Source organism: Pristis pectinata, chromosome 13, assembly GCF_009764475.1.
Source record: "Pristis pectinata isolate sPriPec2 chromosome 13, sPriPec2.1.pri, whole genome shotgun sequence".
NCBI lineage: Eukaryota > Metazoa > Chordata > Chondrichthyes > Rhinopristiformes > Pristidae > Pristis > Pristis pectinata.
Genome location: NC_067417.1, coordinates 40,946,420 through 40,963,780, shown reverse-complemented (window position 1 = coordinate 40,963,780; position 17,361 = coordinate 40,946,420). Strand labels below are relative to the sequence as shown.

General features: G+C 43.9%; 1 protein-coding gene across 1 annotated transcript in view; it reads left to right on the top strand.

Annotated features, from left to right (window-relative positions):
* snrkb (SNF related kinase b) overlaps nucleotides 1-17,361 on the top strand; it is a 96,359-nt gene that overhangs the window by 55,094 nt on the left and 23,904 nt on the right. The window contains exon 3 of the mRNA XM_052028175.1: nucleotides 10,494-10,635. Coding sequence (XP_051884135.1) covers nucleotides 10,494-10,635 — 142 coding nt within the window. The remainder of the gene's footprint in view (nucleotides 1-10,493; nucleotides 10,636-17,361) is intronic.

Genomic DNA, 17,361 nt, shown 5'->3' with positions numbered 1-17,361 from the left:
CCATCTTCTCGCAACAACCATCAGGCAGAGGTACAGAAGCCTGAAGTCCCACACCACCAGGTTCAAGAACAGCTACTTCCCTTCAACCATTCAGTTCTTGAACCAACCTGCACAACCCTAAGGACTACGATGGCCATTTTTGGTTCTAATTGTATCCTGTCTTGTAAAAACTGTGTATAATTTATGTTTATCTTGTGAATACTGCTTATGTGATGCTATATGCCTGTGATGCTGCTGCAAGTAAGTTTTTCATTGCACCTGTGCGTAAATGTACTTGTGCATATGACAATAAACTTGACTTTAACCTTTTGACTGTTGAAGGTGTTGGGGCCATTAGGGATGTTATTGAGAATCTGGGGGCCATTAGTTTGAAGCACACAAAAGCCCTGTATGAGTGGCAGAAGGAGCACACTCCCTCAAGCTACCCACCTGCCCATCCACTCAGCCACTATCTGCCCTATCTGTGGAAGAGCCCCCCGTTCCCACAACTGCCTCATTAGCCACCACAAAGCCCCTAAAAACCAGTGTGAAATGAAGTTATCCTGGATCCCAAGGGAGTGGCTAAAAAGATGATACTGATGCATGCACGTTTGTCCTATGACATTAAGGACTTGTGTGCCTCTCTCTCCAAAAAGGCAGTAAATTCAAAGACCTGCATATGTCCGTTTTTCTGGATGTAATCAATGAAGGTTTTGTTTTCAAGTATCCATTTCCCTTGACAGAAATGCTAGATGGGTTCGATTTCCAAAGATCCCATCAAGATAGAGAATATGTATCCAATTTCCTGAATCATTGGAGTGCTTGAAAGTGCATAATGCAACCGACCCTTGAAAATCTGTTGTGTGCGGAAAGGAAGGAGAATTTTGTTCACTGTAAATGTAGCGTGTGCATGAGGAGTGACAGGAATTAACATTTGAACCCATCCCCCAGAAACTTTGCTGGAAGAACATTTGTTTATGATCCCACCGATTTGGCCATTTAACTGCATTCCAGATGTTTGGGGAGAGGGCATGATCCTCTGCATTTACATCCTCTGCACTTTCCCAGTGGTACGGTCGGGAACATTTGCCCCAACATGGTGTGTATCAGGCCGTGAGCAGTTTTGAAAGGATACTCAAAATGTGTTGTTCAGATGAATTTATTTTTAACCTCTCAAAATGTGCAGTACAGATGAATGTGTAAGGAAATTGCTGAAAATTTGTTACACAGTTAAGAGGAATGCAAGGCACAGGGATTGGTGCCAAGGAACAGAACCTTGGAATGTGTCCATGAATTCTTTCAGCTGGCTGATTAGGCTAAACAAAAAGCACGATAGGAAAAAAGGGGGAAGAGTTAAAATGAATGAAAAATGGAAATTTACATCAAATGCTACACGGAGTTATGCTGCCCAGCTTATTATTTGGTACTTTTCAGTGGCTGGAATGTGACATAACCTTACACAGTGGCCACTGTTGTGTGTGTGTGTGTGTGTCTGTGTATACCATCTGTTTCCTATTTTGACAGCCCTTTAGTTTTTTTATGTAGTGGGAAGGAGATTGGATTATGTGAATGGAAACTAAATCTTTCTTTGAGATATTTATCTAATTGCAACACAATTTCATTCCAGCAAAATAGAGCTGGACATAGATTGACCAGTCACACGCAAGCCTCAGCACTCAGGTCTGTGTGCCATGAAGCAGGCTGACAGATGTATGGCTGAAAGTTGCAAAATACATGACCTATTAAATGCTTTGGATTAAAATGCAAAGTCTTTAGTCTTGGTCAGGATATTCTGTGTTTAAGAGCTTTAGCTGTATCGATCTTTTCTTTGGGGAAAATGGGTTATGTCGCTGTGTAGAGAACATTTGACCTTTATAGAGTAATCGTGGGGAATCTTTTTCCATCCAAATAAAACCCTTGAGAGAGTGATTCATACTTTTCACTTCATTTTAATAGCTACAGTATGCTTTGAGGCTTGGGATGAATTGATGTGTGTCCTGCACAATAATATACAGGGAACCCTGTTTGTATTGTCTGTGAAATAAAACTGAATTAATGACTTGCTCTCTGTTGATTAAGTCTCGAACCAGCATATTTGGTTCCAGGCCATTTGCTTTGGAGCCATTGGGATAGGTTGGTGGCAATAATACAGTGACCGATAGAAAGAACTTGCATTGCTGTAGCACTGTTCTTAAACTTAAAACCACCCGAGGTAGTTCACAGTCAACAGGTAATTTTTTTATTGCAGAATATTTATTCTTAAAGTGTGGAAAACTAGGCAGTCAGTTCTAAGTCGGCACACTCGGAAAAACAACCAAGTGATAATGAACAGATGATTTACTTTTGCTTATGTTGGGTGAGGGGTAAATACTGACAGGACAGGCAAGGAGGGTTCCACTGCTCTTTCTTGCTACTTTCTAGAGAGATGGCACAATTGGAAAAGTAGCACCCCCTGACAGAATAGCACTCCTTGCACCTGAGAGAGGCTTGAATCAATACTTGAGAGTGCTGACTGCTGAGTTACAAGTCACCTAACGCAACCTCAATCCTGAGCAGAATTAAGGTTGATTATAAATTGTCGTCCATTATGGAGCAGGGTTGGGGTGGGTTCTGAGCTGGTCAGTTGGACTTGAAACGGGCATTGTGACTGGGTGGTAACTTAATGTTAACCGGAGGAGTGTACGTGTGTGGTGGACTTGTGGACGACTTGTACAGCTTTGAGGAACTGCTAAAGAGTTGGAGTAAGAAGCCAATGAAGCTGAATGTAAATGCTTGTTAAGGTTCACGCATCTGACACTCAGGAGGGTAAGCTTGAAAACCAAAGATGGATAGGTTGAGAATGGATGGGAAAGCAAATATTTTAAAATGCCTCAACCACCTCATTTCCAGGTTTCACTGGATATTTTACTGGAAATTTGGTTCAGGCAACCAATCAGCTTTCTAGTGATGATCGGGGGAGTGCAGGCAGCCGAGTATGTACTTGGAGGTGGTCAAGTGAGTGCAGACAACCCATCTGGTCTTAGGAAAGGGCTTAGGGATATGCAGAGAGCCAATCCACACTTGGCGAATGGATCGAGTGGGAGCAAGCAACCCATCTACTCTTGAGGCTTGGGGTGGGGGAGAGTGGGAAAGTTGGTTATAGGAACTCAGGCAGCATTTGGGGAATCTAGTCAACCAGGGCACTCTCAAGTTATGGGTTAGTTACCTTAAAACATTATAGGACATCTTAACTGGATTTTTATTTTATGGAGGCTGGGATTTCTAAGCCTTGGACTCGGCAGTTAAGAGGTGAGGGTGACTGTCTGTGCGGAGTAGGCGGCTTTGTTGCACTTTTTGTGGACCAGGGTTACGTGACTGGTTCCCTCGGGGCCAATCAGCTAACCTCACATGGGATGGACCTGGAGGTAACCACAGTCAATGAGACTAAAACGAATGTGGAGTGACTGTGAATAAGGATGGTTCATAGTCAGCCTCTGGGAATACTGGGTGTGTGCGTGTACCCCACCCACATGTCGTTGGGGTACACGCACACACCCAGTATTCCCACCCACATGTTGGTAGTGGGGTACACCCACACTGAGACATCACGATATAGCCACATGACCCCAGTAAATGGCAGTGGTGTCGCTGTATGAAAACATAAGATGTATTAAGGCAATGGGTTTTATTTGTCTTTGGAGATTATTTGCAAGGTTAAGAACCATCCATTTCTCTTTTATTATTATTATTACTTCAGATGATTTGATTGTTGACCTTTCCAGGAGAGAAGTCCTTTTGCATATGTACCCAGCACGGAGCCAAGTTATACAGAGTGATCAGTTCAAAGAAGAGAATACTTACCTAATGCTCTGGAGAGGAGGCTGCCGCAGTTCTCGCTTGGCAATTTAATTTTAACTTTTATTGTGTCTTGAGCTTTTGAGCTGTACATGAATGTCCATTGATTACAAAGGGGAAGGAGAGTTCCCCGTGCCCCAACTACACGTTGTACCAATGTGGTCAACAGCTGTTAAGGGAAATCATTCTGACTATGGGTTGGAGGAATGCTAGATTTCGTTTCTGACTCAGATCCATGCTTTAACCTAATCTATCAAGCACAGACTTGAATCCGATAATCCTTGAAACAAAGCAAAACGGAGGAGCTCTTTATACAGAGCAGGTTGTGTGAGTGATAGGAAATCCACCCACTATCCCAACAGGCACTTAACTTCCCAGTAGAACTGCAGAAAGGATTTAGAAGCCTTTATTTAATACCTCATCAGTATAATGTTCATATTATTTTAAAAAAAACCTTGTTTAAGGCATGCACTTCCTCTCTATGGGGTTTCATTCCTATTGCCAAAAGCTTAGTCACACTCTTTTGTTACTACTTACTGCTGTAAACATTTCCCATTCAGATTTTGCTATTTCAACTGTCACAGTGTAGTTGCAAGTTTTGGCAGTTGGGTGGTTTTGCGAAAAAGGTTTCTGAAGGCTTGCTTCCAACTCCACCACCACTTTGTATTTTTAGAAGCAATGTTCCTCCATAAACGATGCTACAGGCAAGTTATTGGAAAGAATTAGATGGATAAATGATGTGTTGCCCCCAGTTCTCACTAGCACAGATATTAATTACTAAATAACTTATTTATTTTTAAACACTCCAATATTTTCTTTCCTCTCTCGGAGCCAGGATTGTGATTGAAAAAATAGTAGATGCCCTTAATACCTTATCCAGATGGCAATTACTTGTGTGTATACTACGTGGTTAGTGTCAGTATAGACTTGTGTGCCATTTCATGTGCCTTTTGTTCAAATCAGTAGAGTGGGAGAGGAATATCCTTCAAGGAAAATGCTTAGTGAGCAATAAACTACAGGATTGAGGAAAGACGAAGATAAGAGGCAGTTCAGAAGGGATTCACCAAGCTAACTCTTGAGATGAGGGGGTTGTTCTGTCATGAGTGGTTTTAAAAAGAAAAGTTGGATCTATATTCTTTGCAGTTTAGAAGAATGAGGGGTATCTTATGAAATATACAAGCACCTGATGGTGCAGATATTGAGGTATTTCCACTGGTGGGAATGTCTCAAATTAAGGGACGTAGTTGCAGGGTAATGGGCTGGTGAGTAGGAACTTCTCACAGAGACTGGGGAACCTCCTGGAATTCTCCACTTCTGGAGGCTAATTCACCAGAGGCATTTAAAGAGGATGTGGATAAACTTCTAAAGGATTGAAGATCTGAGAGCTGTGGGGAACTGGCACAGAAGAGAAGATGAGGCCTGGGGCAGATTAGCCATGATCACATCGAATGATGGGGTGAGCTGCCTACTCCTGCTGCGATTTTCTTGTGCACTTGTGTTCTTGAGAGAGATGAAAGCTGTGCAGAGGGAGAGAGCGCAGTGACTGATTGGGAGTGAAGCTAAAAGTGCAGCAACAATCCATTTTGTACCTGGGAATAAAAGCAAGCTATAAGTTGACTTATTCTGTGCATGTAGGCAGTGGCTGGAGTCCTATACAAACACAGCAAGAAAAAGCTGTGGCTATATAGAACTGCAGGCAAAACTTTGTTCCAGCATTATAATATTTCTGACTTCATTACTACTGGTCAGATGTTTCCTGCGCCCTCTCCAAACAGCTTTCCTTGGGAATATTTCCTCTGCTGCTCAAATCCGTGCAACAACACCCCTTTCCGAATCTCCAGGACCACAGGACTCTGTGATAAATTTAAGGGGGCAACTTGGTACCTCGAAGCTGTTTGCAACCCATGGGTTGCAGCTGGGTAACCACTGGATGGGGAGGCAAAAGAAGTGCCGAAAATGAATGGCCACGATGAGGCCACCTTTGCATTTTCTGCCACTGACGTGATGGATTGTTTTAAGCTGGAGAGGTTGTGTAATCTGACCCTTCCCTTGTGCCCAGGGGAGAGTGTGGGCAGGGACTGAGAGGCTATTGGTTTTGGAAGTTTTTTTTTGTACCTATGTGGTACACTTAACAAAGAGCTGCTCTTGCATGAAGAATAATCTGAGGAGGGCTCCCGTTTCATGTACCGTATAGTCGGACGGTGCTGGAGAGGCTTTCTGAAGTTCTGTTTGTTGTACCAGCGCTTGGAGGCTCCCTAATGATGTCTTTGCAAAGCAGCTTGAGCACTGGAGAATGACTATGGGAAATCTGATATCGTAGACCACCATTAATCATAGAGATTTTAGCCCGAACTGAAATGGGTGTGCAAGAAATCAATAACAATCCTGTCATTACAGCAGAAAATAACTGTACAATATCTAAATATTTAATAGGTATTTAATAATTAATCTGCAGCAGGGTCAGCAGTTTCATTTCTCCCATAAAATATTATCAAAGTGAAAGCTCAGATCTTTCTCTCTCCGTTTTGCAGTTCAAACGAAAACAATCAATTGCCATAAAAAGATCAGAGGCCACATTTGTTCTGCTTTTTCGAATGTGCTGCATTGAACTTTCAGAGACTGGAAGTGGAACATGGGAACAGAAAGTCAGCAGTTTACCCCTCAAGCCTTTTCTGCCGCTTAATGAGATATTGGCTAATCTGTGACCCACCTCCATCTTCTTGTCATATCCCATAATATCCGTGGTTAACTAAAATTATCAATCTCAGAACCCTAGCATTGGTTCCCCACTTGTGAAAGTGTTCCAAACTTTCACCATCGTTTACCATCCTTTCACCATCGTTTACCATCCTTTATGTACAGAAGTATTTCCAAACTTCACTTCTGCACTGCCTAGTTCTAAGTTTTAGACTTAGTGCCCTGGTTCTCAACTTCTCAGCCAACAGAAATAGTTTCTCTCTATCTACCCAACAGTTTTTTTTTAAATGCCTTGAAAATGCCATTCAAATTGCCCCTTTAATTTCTAAATTCCAGAAAATACAAACGTATTTTGTCTAATCTTGTAACTTAACCATTTGAATCCAGTTATCTCTCTGGTTAATCAATGGTGTGCTTCCTCCAAATCCAATGTATCATTCCTAAAGTGTAGAGCCTAGAAATGCTTCCAGTACTTCAGCACTGAGTTTTAGCTGTACAGACTTGTAAAGATGTGGCAGAGGGTTGGATCTGTACATGGGTGGATATAGATATGTTAGAGCTGAGGCTGTCTGTTACCTGTGTCCAATAACATTGATGATGGTGCTTCCATGTTTATATATAGATTTACCGCACTAGTTCACACACTTAACCTTTCAGAAAGGACATGTACTCTAGGTAAGTGTACACATGCAAGCCTTTGCCGTGTTCCACCCCCACATGTGTAAACATACACTAACTTCACTTCCCATTACTGTTTTCTATTGGGTTTCATCTGTGAGCTCTGACCTTCCCATAAAAAAACTGGGAAGGTCAGAGCTCACTGATGAAACCCAATAGAAAATCTAATTTGAGGAGATGGTATGTTGAGATGCCCAGTTACATATCACATCACCCCAAGCTCTGATTATGTAACATCGTCTGAGTTTGTAGCCTTTCAGAATCTCTCACGCTTGAGGCATTTTAAGCACTTAAGCAAATATTTATTTATATCATATTGCATGAGAGCTCAGGCTCATGCAAATTATGAGGTTGCACTTAGTTTAAGAAGGATGCCTCGACCCACAAAGGAATGAAGTCTTTTCCATCCCAGCTTGTTTGTGTCAGCTAAATAATGTTGGGACATCTTGGAGTCTGATGGACTTTCTGATCATGTTGAAAACTAAAACAGAAGGAAAGGTTTGACTTTATAACCTAATTCAAGATAATATAAATCATAACATTTAACCTCCCTTGCGCAGCTAATTGCATGCGTGTGGGTCTGTGTATCCACGCGTCTGTGTGTACTGCCTGTCATTGAGTGTGCGCTTGTTATCTGGCTCTCTGGCTCCACAATATTCTTTCTTGTCACGGCATCAACAATAGACAGGATGGCCAACAAAGGAAGCCACCAGGCGTTGCTTAGCAACAAAGCAGCGATAGGCCTCAGCGGCAGAGTTCATTTCCTAAATTAGATTAGTGTAAATTTATGCTGGGGCATCTACATTTTTATTTAAATTTACCAGAAACTCCACTGGACCACCCACATAAACAGTTGTTCCACTGGGGGGGGGGGGGGGGGGGGGGGGTGGTGGAAAGAGTCTGGATATCCTGTGGCAAGTACCTCTTTCCCTAATGCCGAAAGCCTTTCCACCATCCACAAAGCACATTCAGGAATGTAGAATGCTCTCTATTTGCCTGGATGTGCAGTGCCAACAGCATGCAAGAGGCTCAATGCCATCCAGAACAAAGCAGCCTACTTACTGAGCTTTCTGTCCCCCACCCTAAGCACACACTCCTTTCACCATTGATGCATCGTGCATACCACCTGGATTTACTTGCCTGGGTTTACTCTGGCAGGACCTCTCAAACCACCAAGAAGGACAAGAGCAGCAGGCACATGAGAATAACCCCACTGCACGTTCCCTCCAAGTCACTCATAGCCTTACTTTGAAAATATATTGCCAACGTTTCATTGTTGCTGGGTCTGAATCCTGGAACTTCTGACCCACTAGCACTGTGAGACTACCTTCACTAGACGTACTGCAGCAGTTCAAGTCTGCTCACCACTACCTTCCCATGGCGAACTGGGGATGGGAAATAAATGCTGTCCTCGTCAACCACACCCAGATCCCAGAAAATGAATAATCAGGAAATGTTCTTAGTTCTGATTCTGTGAGTGCATCATTTGGTAACTCCTAATTTTGAAATTCTGATTTATGTAACAAAATAGATGTCACTACTTCAAGGATGGAGAACTGGAACTGATTGCTGCTAACCTGAAATTCCAAAAGCAAGTGATTGAGAGGAAATGTTTCAATTATGGCCTCTCTGTCAGAATGGACGTGTTCCACACCGGACAGCAGTTTTATTTTTCCTCTCTTGCTTATTTCCAATGTTCCCTGTTTGATTAGATTAATTGCTCCCACTTTTTGGTCCACCATTGGGGAATTGCCTCCAGACCCTTGGGACTGTTGTGGCCCCTGTTCTGGAAGGTTTCTTTAAAGTGATGAGTAATAGGTGTGTGAATGAACAGCGGGACTCAGTCGTCCTCATTGTGTAATTTAGTGATCAAGACCTGTTAACTTTTCACACCATTTCCCCCTGTGTCACTGAGCTCTCTCATCATTTGTGGGCCAATTGCTGTGAACCAGCACTGTGAGGGCTTTCTGGATTTTTTCCTGAGGGTTGGAGGACATTAGTTACAAGAAGTTGAGGAGGTCGGGATTCTTCTCGCTGGAGCACAGGAGCCTGAGGAGTGACCTTAGAGATTTATAAAATTGAGGGGTATAGATAGGGTAGATAGTCAGTCTTTTGTCCAGGGCAGGAGAGTCTAAAACTAAGAGGATGTATGTTTAAGGTGAGGAGAAATACTGAGAGGAGATATGAGGGACAAGTTTTTCACATGAAGAATGGTGGATGTATGGAACAAGCTGCAGAGATGTGGTAGAGGCAGGTACAATCAGTGTTTAAAAAGCACTTGGATAGGAAAGGAATAGAAGGATACTGGCCAAATGCAGGAAAATGGGATTAATGTAGATGGCCATCTCGGTTGGCATGGACACGTTGGGCCGAAGGGCCTGCTTCCCTCTTGTATGACTGTATGGATGTGGTTCTAGTCCCATCCAATTAATTGCATCTCCTTAATGATTTATCTTTATCTTAGATTGTATCTTGTTATTTATTTTTATTTGTTAATTTGGGAGAACTGAACTGCTGTGGTCTAGCCATATAATACTTTGTGTCAATATGACCTCCTCACTCACAAAGGACTGCCCTCAGTGTAAGCACTAGCAATACCACACAGTCATTCTACCATGGATGCAGCATAAGAGACTGCACAGCAGTTCCCACTGCTTAGTGGTGGCCTATCACAAAGGGCTAACCATTTGAAGGTCTGTTTAAGAATGGATCTGCTTTCTGACCTTCTGTGGACTATGACCTCCCTTGGGAAAGTCCCAAGACTAAGGCTGCTGTTAGTCACCTGAGTCAGACGATCACAGGAGGCTGGACTCATGAATTCTCACTGCAGATTAAATCAAGGCTGCAGAGTATAGACCTCATCGGGGTTTGGTTTTGACTCGATACCCACCTGATAACTGCCGTCAGGGAGTGCTTACGTTAGATGTCTCAGTTTCGTCAATGTCGAGTTTAAAGGAAGTGAGTTTTTCCTGCAGTGATGCAGGAGCAGACTAGGTTCAGCAGACAGGACTTCCCTGTATTCAGTGTCAAAACCTGTTGTTGATTCTCATACCTTAAACAGTTTGCGCCCTGTGACCACTGCTATACTGACAATCCAAAAAGTTTCTGTTTAATGTGTGGGCCAACCAATGGCAAGAGGATATGGTATGGCAGAGAATGTTGCTTTGCAATTCAGGATATAAGCATATATTTCAACCAACGATTAATTTAATAAAATTAAAATGGCTGCTGATTACTTTTTGAAATTTACACAATTATTAACAGATTGGATTGTGACTGTATCTGTCCCTCTCGTTCTGCTCTAGATATCTGGAGTTTGGGAGTGATCCTGTACATGCTGGTGTGTGGATGCCCGCCTTTCCACGAGGTCAATGACAGTGAGACCCTCACCATGATCATGGACTGTCGCTACACGGTCCCACAGCACATCTCTGCCGACTGCAGGAAGTAAGTACTGGCCTCCTTGTGTCCTGCTTCCTTGGCTAACCCTGCGATATCGAGATCATGTTAATCAGTTGCCTTCCCACAGACGCACGCAGATAACTATCCAGGTTATGTTTGCTGAACCTGGAGAGTGCACTGCTCTGTGTATCCAAGATCTGTACCCCTATCCCATACAGTCGATGCTGGGACAGTGCAACGAGTCCATCGAACAGATGCCTATCCATCCGTGGAGGTGGAATAGTTGTTGAAGAAACCTGAGGTCTGCCCTTTGGTGGGTGACCGAGGTCTGCCCTTTGGTGGGTGACCAACCTCCGCTCCAAAAGTGCCTCCTGACTTTTGCTTCTCTCTCTACTCTCAGTGCAACCTGGCTACACTGACTTGGCAAGCACTGCAAGCCCGTGGGACATGGCTTTATTCCATAGTTCACTGGAGCCTCCTGATGGCTCATCAAGCTGAGGTGTGCATATTAAGAAGAGCAAAATAACATGCAGACATTGGAAATTTATGACATAGCATATATCGATGCATACTCTCCCAACCTGTGGCTTTTGCTGGTCTTCGACTATTGTGATTATCATGGTGAAGGTACCTAAATGGTATTCCTGGATAAGGAGATCCAGGATTGTGACCCAGAAACAGTAATAGGTTTCATATCAGGATTCTGTGTGACATGGAGGGGAACTTGGACCAGCTGGTGTTCCCATCCAGCTTCTACTCCTGTCCTCCCAGCTGGTTGAGACTGTAGGTTTAGGATGAAACTTCTCTGGGGGGGGGGGGGGTGGGGTTATACAGGTTCATCGTGTGAAATGGTTGTAAGTCTTGTTTTTTGAAAAGGATTTTTTCTAGACAGCGTGCAATTAGCCACATTCAAGCCAGAACTAGGGGTGAGTCAGCATTCTTTGTCTGGGTTCTTATTTTTGGAATCAGAAATGAACTCTGAAGGATTTGTATAAGGTAAGAATATGCCTTGCCTAAAGCATTATTCTTTTCTTGGATGGTTATTCATAGGACTGGTTAATTTTAAACCTTGTATTGCAGCTTGCTCTCCCTTGTCCAGTGTTACTCCAGCAAGATTGCTTTTACAGAAGCCTGGCCTCAGTGAAACAAGATTAATAAGACGCTCATGATTAGTGTCCTAATGGTTATGTTGTTCATAGTACATTTGTGTACAAACCCAGTACAAGCTGCCTCACACTGTGTACAGCAGTCCCTCTTTAGGCCCGATGGGGACGTCACATATCTGTACACCACACACATCTGTACATGCATGACTGGTTTGAAGTTCTGAAGTGGCGTAATGGAAGCCAGCTGTTGGGTTCATTTGAATGATAAGGCTAATGATAGTGGTCAAAGGGGATGGTTGAGATAGTGGGAGGAAGGGAGCAAGCTCATTAAACTGTATTTAGTGCAAATAGTGCCAATTATGTCCAGCTGGTGACTTTTATAAGGACGGTTATTTGGAATGCTGCTGATCCCATGTGTCACTCTCAACATGCCCCTGGTATGTGGGAGAGTTGGTGCATGGCTGGAAATATCACCGTTTCACTGGGTGCGTCTAAAGTTGCTAATTACAACAGGTTGCTTGAAATGAGCGAGTGTCGTGACAGATGAGAGTCGAGCGTGGAGTGAGTGAACCGACGTAAAAGGAGAGACAGATGTGAAGTGTTGGTGTTACGTTGTGTGAATGAGCTGAAGAACACACAGTAACTCACCTGGCCGTGACTCCAGCTGTCAGTGTGGGATCGCTGGCGCTGTGGATCCAGTAGTTGGTTGTTCCCTTTCACTCCCATCTGAGGCTGGGGATGCGAAGGTGCTGTTAACGGCTCTTTCACAGTTAGATGTGTCGTGGGGGGAAGCCCGTCAACTGCCTTTACTCGTCATCTTAAGCTTCTCTGGCATCTGATTACTGCCCCAAGACCATAATATATCTGTCAACTCTCAGAACTTTGGGGGGGGGGGGGGGGTGGTGAGCAGATGTCTCTGTCTCTGGGTTTGCATTTGTTCTGTTTCCACTAGGTTGATGCCTCAAGTTAGTGGTAGCACTCAGACTTGAACACGTCGTCTCATCTGAAACCCCAGCACAGTGTTGGGGGAGTGCTCAGTGGTCAGCGATCCAGTCTTTTGAGTGAAGTGTTGACCCCAGGTCTACCATTGCAGGTGGGTGCGAAAGATCCCACCGATCTCATTGAAGAAGAGGTGGAGAGCTTTTCCAGATGGCCTGGTCAATGATTGTCCCTCAGTCAACACCTAAAAAGCACAAACACAAAACGCTGGAAATTCTCAGAGCTGGTTTCCAGTCAATAACCTTTCACCACCATTAACGCTGCTCGACCTGCTGAGTATTTTCCATTTATTTCAGATTCGCAGAATTTTGTACTTTAGTGGGAACAAGCAGATCGTCTGTTCATTATCACCCTGTTGTTTGTGGTGTCCAGTGTGTACAGAATATCTGTTTAACATCACCCTGTTTGAGGGATCTTGGGATGTCCAGAAGATCTGTCCGTTATTCCCTTGTTGTCTGAGGGGTCTTGGTGTGTACCAATCAGTTGCCGGATTTTCTGCGTTGCAAAGGTGAATCGATGTGATTTGGAATGCTGTAAAATACCTTTGTCCATCCTTAGCTTTTCATGGGCGGGCTGGTACAATATTCCTTCTTTTACCTTTGACATGACCTTTAAAGGTAGATTCCTGAAAAGTAGATTAAACGGTGCATGGTTCAGTGACACGGACCACTGAATGGTGCAGTTTAAGAAGTTGAAAGTGCTGGTGAGCTGGGCAGTTATTACAAGGGGTTCTGAATTGACCCTTCAGGGTACCTCATATGACATGTTCATCTACAGCATCACCTTCACCCTCACTCGCTCGTCCTCTCAGGGTTGAAGATGACTCACCTCCACTCCAGTTCTGAGGTTGGAAGGTACCTGTTACTGACAGCAGTGCCAGAAAGCTGTGTGCTTTCAATGCACGTTAAAGTCACGATGTAAGAAATGTCCCGTCATATTGTTCTGCTAACAAAAAATACGATTCTAAATTTCCCAGTCTGGTGGGTGCACCTTTACAAATTGGGCTTGTAGTGGACTGTTTGTCCCTTGTAGACGTGCATCAGAACCTGTAAGTTGCTCTGTGGCACATTTTGGGATTAACGATGACCCATCAGCTCAATGGTCCAAATTGTAAACTGATGGCACACGTGTGACTGCATATCAGAGCTGAGATAGTGTGACCAAGCAGAGTCTAATTTTATGTGGAACATTGGCAGATGATGGCATAGCAACATGAGTAGACCTCAGGATTACTCAATCAGATCATGCCAAACCTGTGATCTAACTCCATGTGCCCAATGTTTCATATCCCTCAGTACTCCTGGTTCACAAACTCCTGTCCACCTCTGAGTTTACATCAATTGAGCCAGTATAAACTGTCATTTGTAGAAGAGAATGCCCCCTCCCCTTTGCCTGTATAAGTGTACCTTATCTTTTGTTTTGAAAGACCTAGCTCTAATTTTTTATTTTGGCAGCACTTTCCAGTCTCGGACTCCTCAGCCAAGAGAAGTGGTTTCCTATTGGTTGATTCAGTACAAAAACAGGACAGAGAAAATTGAAAGATTGTTCTTTGAACTGAGAACCTCCAAGGAATTGGAGACCATGACATTAGCTTTTTAAAGGTCATACTCAGCCAGTGAGATCTGGAGCTCTCCTTCTCCCCTCGCCTGTTGATGCTTATCCTGCCAACAATTGCAAACAGTTTTCCTGTTCTCGCAGTGGGTCTTGATGATCTGTTCATGCCAGCTAGAACCATGCTTTCTTACACCACCCTTCACATTGGGTAGATGATGGAGGAACCTGAGCAATCTTGTGCTTGACTGCGGGATTGTCCACTTTAACTGTAGTTCGAAGGTTACTTTTCAGAAGATGGAATTGTGGCACTGTACAGCAAAACCACTGCGCTTCTTAGGTGAGCTATCAGGTTATAGATCACCTTTGTGGTAAATTCTGCTGCTTTACATTCATGACTATGGACAGATACCTGTGATCAAGTAAAGTCTGGGGGTTCTGAGTGCTAACTTTGCAGTGCTGCTCTTTCACCCTTGTGAGGAATTATCACATAGTGTGTTGTACAGAATGTGACCTGGCTGATTTCACTGTGCTTCATGCTGGTTATTGCCTGTTTGCGTCATGCTTCCTATACCAGAGGAAATTGGCTATTTGTGGCCCAGTTTAAGAGGATGTACTGAGGAAGCAGTTACACTCATCCACCTTGCTGATGTATGAGAGTTGCAGCTTGGTCATTTTGGGAGCAGTAACAATAACATCAGCTACTGTGTCATCTGGAACAGGGAGCAAAGCAAATACCATAAAGCTTGAGGTGCTAAGTGGCAATTTATATTGCTGACCAATATATAACAGCATTGGTGACCAGCCTGGTTTCAAGTGAGCAGTTAACTTTATGTTCTGGAAAGATCGCAATTGTTCAGCTGTATTTTTTTGCTTTAATGATTAATTTCTTTGGTAAAAATGACAAATTTTGTTTTATTTCTGAGCTACAAATTGTAATTTGGGTAGTTAAAAATCTGCTGCATGGTTGTCTGTCTTATTTGCAAAATAAGCATGACCATACTGTTCTGCAGCTTGCATAATCACGGTGCCTTAGGAATAACTCAAGGTGAATGATCAAGGTTCAAGGTAGGCTGTGGGGAGAAACGGATTCTAAGTTGTTATATGAATTGCCACGCTAGCTTTCTAATCTGAGCCGAGCTATGGCAGAACAGGAGGAATACCTAATGAAATAAGATGACAGACTGAATCACCTGGACTGGGGCGTACCTTCTAGTGGCTGAAGAGTGTGCAAGTAACTAGCCTTCACCCTATCAGCAGCATCAGTAGATCTACACCATGGCTTGGATGAATGCAGAACAATATTTTCTTTTGTTATTGAGCAATAACTCTGTGTGGCTGTAGCTTCTCTTGATATCCAAAGCATTCTAGCAGCAGTAAGCAGTCCTGGCAGAAACCCCAATCCATTGCCACTTCGCACCCATTCACCTGATTAAAGCCGCCAGTTGGAAGTAAGCAGCAGATTGCTCACTTTGCCACTCTGTCCGAAATTGATTTCACAGCATGTGAGAATTGGAATTGCGACCATTTACTGTCACAGACTTAACTCCGTTCATGTCTCTCGGTTCCTGAATGGTCTTTAAGCCTTGGGACTGAAATAATTCTGAGAGAAACTCCAGTCTTGGGGAAAATGAAGACCTGCTGTGTTTCTAAACATTTTCTGGTCATGGTGGGGAATAAGTGTCAGTAAAAGGACTGCAAGGACCGCACACCTTAAACAGAAAGGAAAGAGAAAATAACGGGAAAACCTTGTCCAATGGCCTGCAAGTTCTGAGAATTGTGTATTTTTTGGGGGGGGGGGGTGATCTGGGCAGTGCAGCATGAATTGCCCTTGAGAAGGTGGTGAGGAGCCCCTTGCTTGAACTGCTGCAGTCATCCAGGTGAAGCTACCCCCACTGTACAGCTGGGGAGGGAATTCCAGGATTCGGGGCCCAGTGATAATGAAACACTGGCGACATAGTGTGCAGACAAGAGCACGCAAGGGATAGTATTCCTTTGCTCCCGCTGCCCTGGTCCATCTTGACACTGGAGGTCATGTTTTGTGAGGTGCTGTTGGAGAAGCCTAGAAAGTAACTGCAGTGCGTTTCGTAGAGTGTGTGCAGTGCAGCCACTGTGTACCAGTAGTGGAGGGACTAAATGTTTAGGGTGGTTGATGGGTTGCTAATCAAGTAGGCTTCTTTGTCCTGGATGGCATCACAATGTGGATTGCAGACAACTTGCCATGTTAATTTCTTGCAGGTTAGTTCTGGAGAGTTGGCAGGAAATTGCCTTCAAAGCATCAATCCTACTTGGGTATGTTAGCTTTCATGTGGCTGGTGCTCTGTTCATAAGAGCAACATGAAGCATTTTCTACTGAATGTCTTGCAGCAAGAACAGGAGCTCCCTCCTGTTCCTTGCCCTCAGTGTTGACGACCTTTCCTCACTGGAGAAGACGAGGACTACTTGAACTCCCTAACTGCTACCTTGGCTGTGGTCAGCTATTGTTCTATTATGGCTCATGCCCTGAGCAGTCCTGTCTGTCCAACTCGTTGCCACAATAGGCACTTAGTATCCCGACTGAAGCATCTTGTTCCAATTCAGACCTCTGTGGAATGGTGTAACTTGGTTTATAAAAAACCATTTGGGAATCGTGCAGTCACCTGGAGAAGGAGAACTTCTGAGAAGCACCCAACCTGCGGACACTCTGTTTTCTGGCTTTCCGAGCAGATTCCCAGGTAGATGGAAGTGCTTGCCAGAGTACACCACCACTGGCTCAGTCCCCCAATGGAACTCCATCTGGGCTTGTTCCAGCAGCATTGACTTTGTGCTCCATGGGGCAAGAAAACTTGCTGGCATTCACATAGCACCTGCCAGAACCTTAGGTGGCTTCAGAATGCTTTACAACCAATGAAATACTCTATGAAGCTGTTGTAAAGTCAGAATCATGGCAATGGGTTACTGCACAAGAAGCCATCAGAAACAGAAATATGTCTTTATGTTTAAAAATAAGTATTGAATGAGGGATAAATATTGGCTAGGGCAGCACAGTAGCACACTAGTAGAGCTGCTGCCTGACAGCTCCGGTGTCCAAGGTTTGATCCTGACCTTGGGCACTGCCTGTATGGAGTTTGCACAT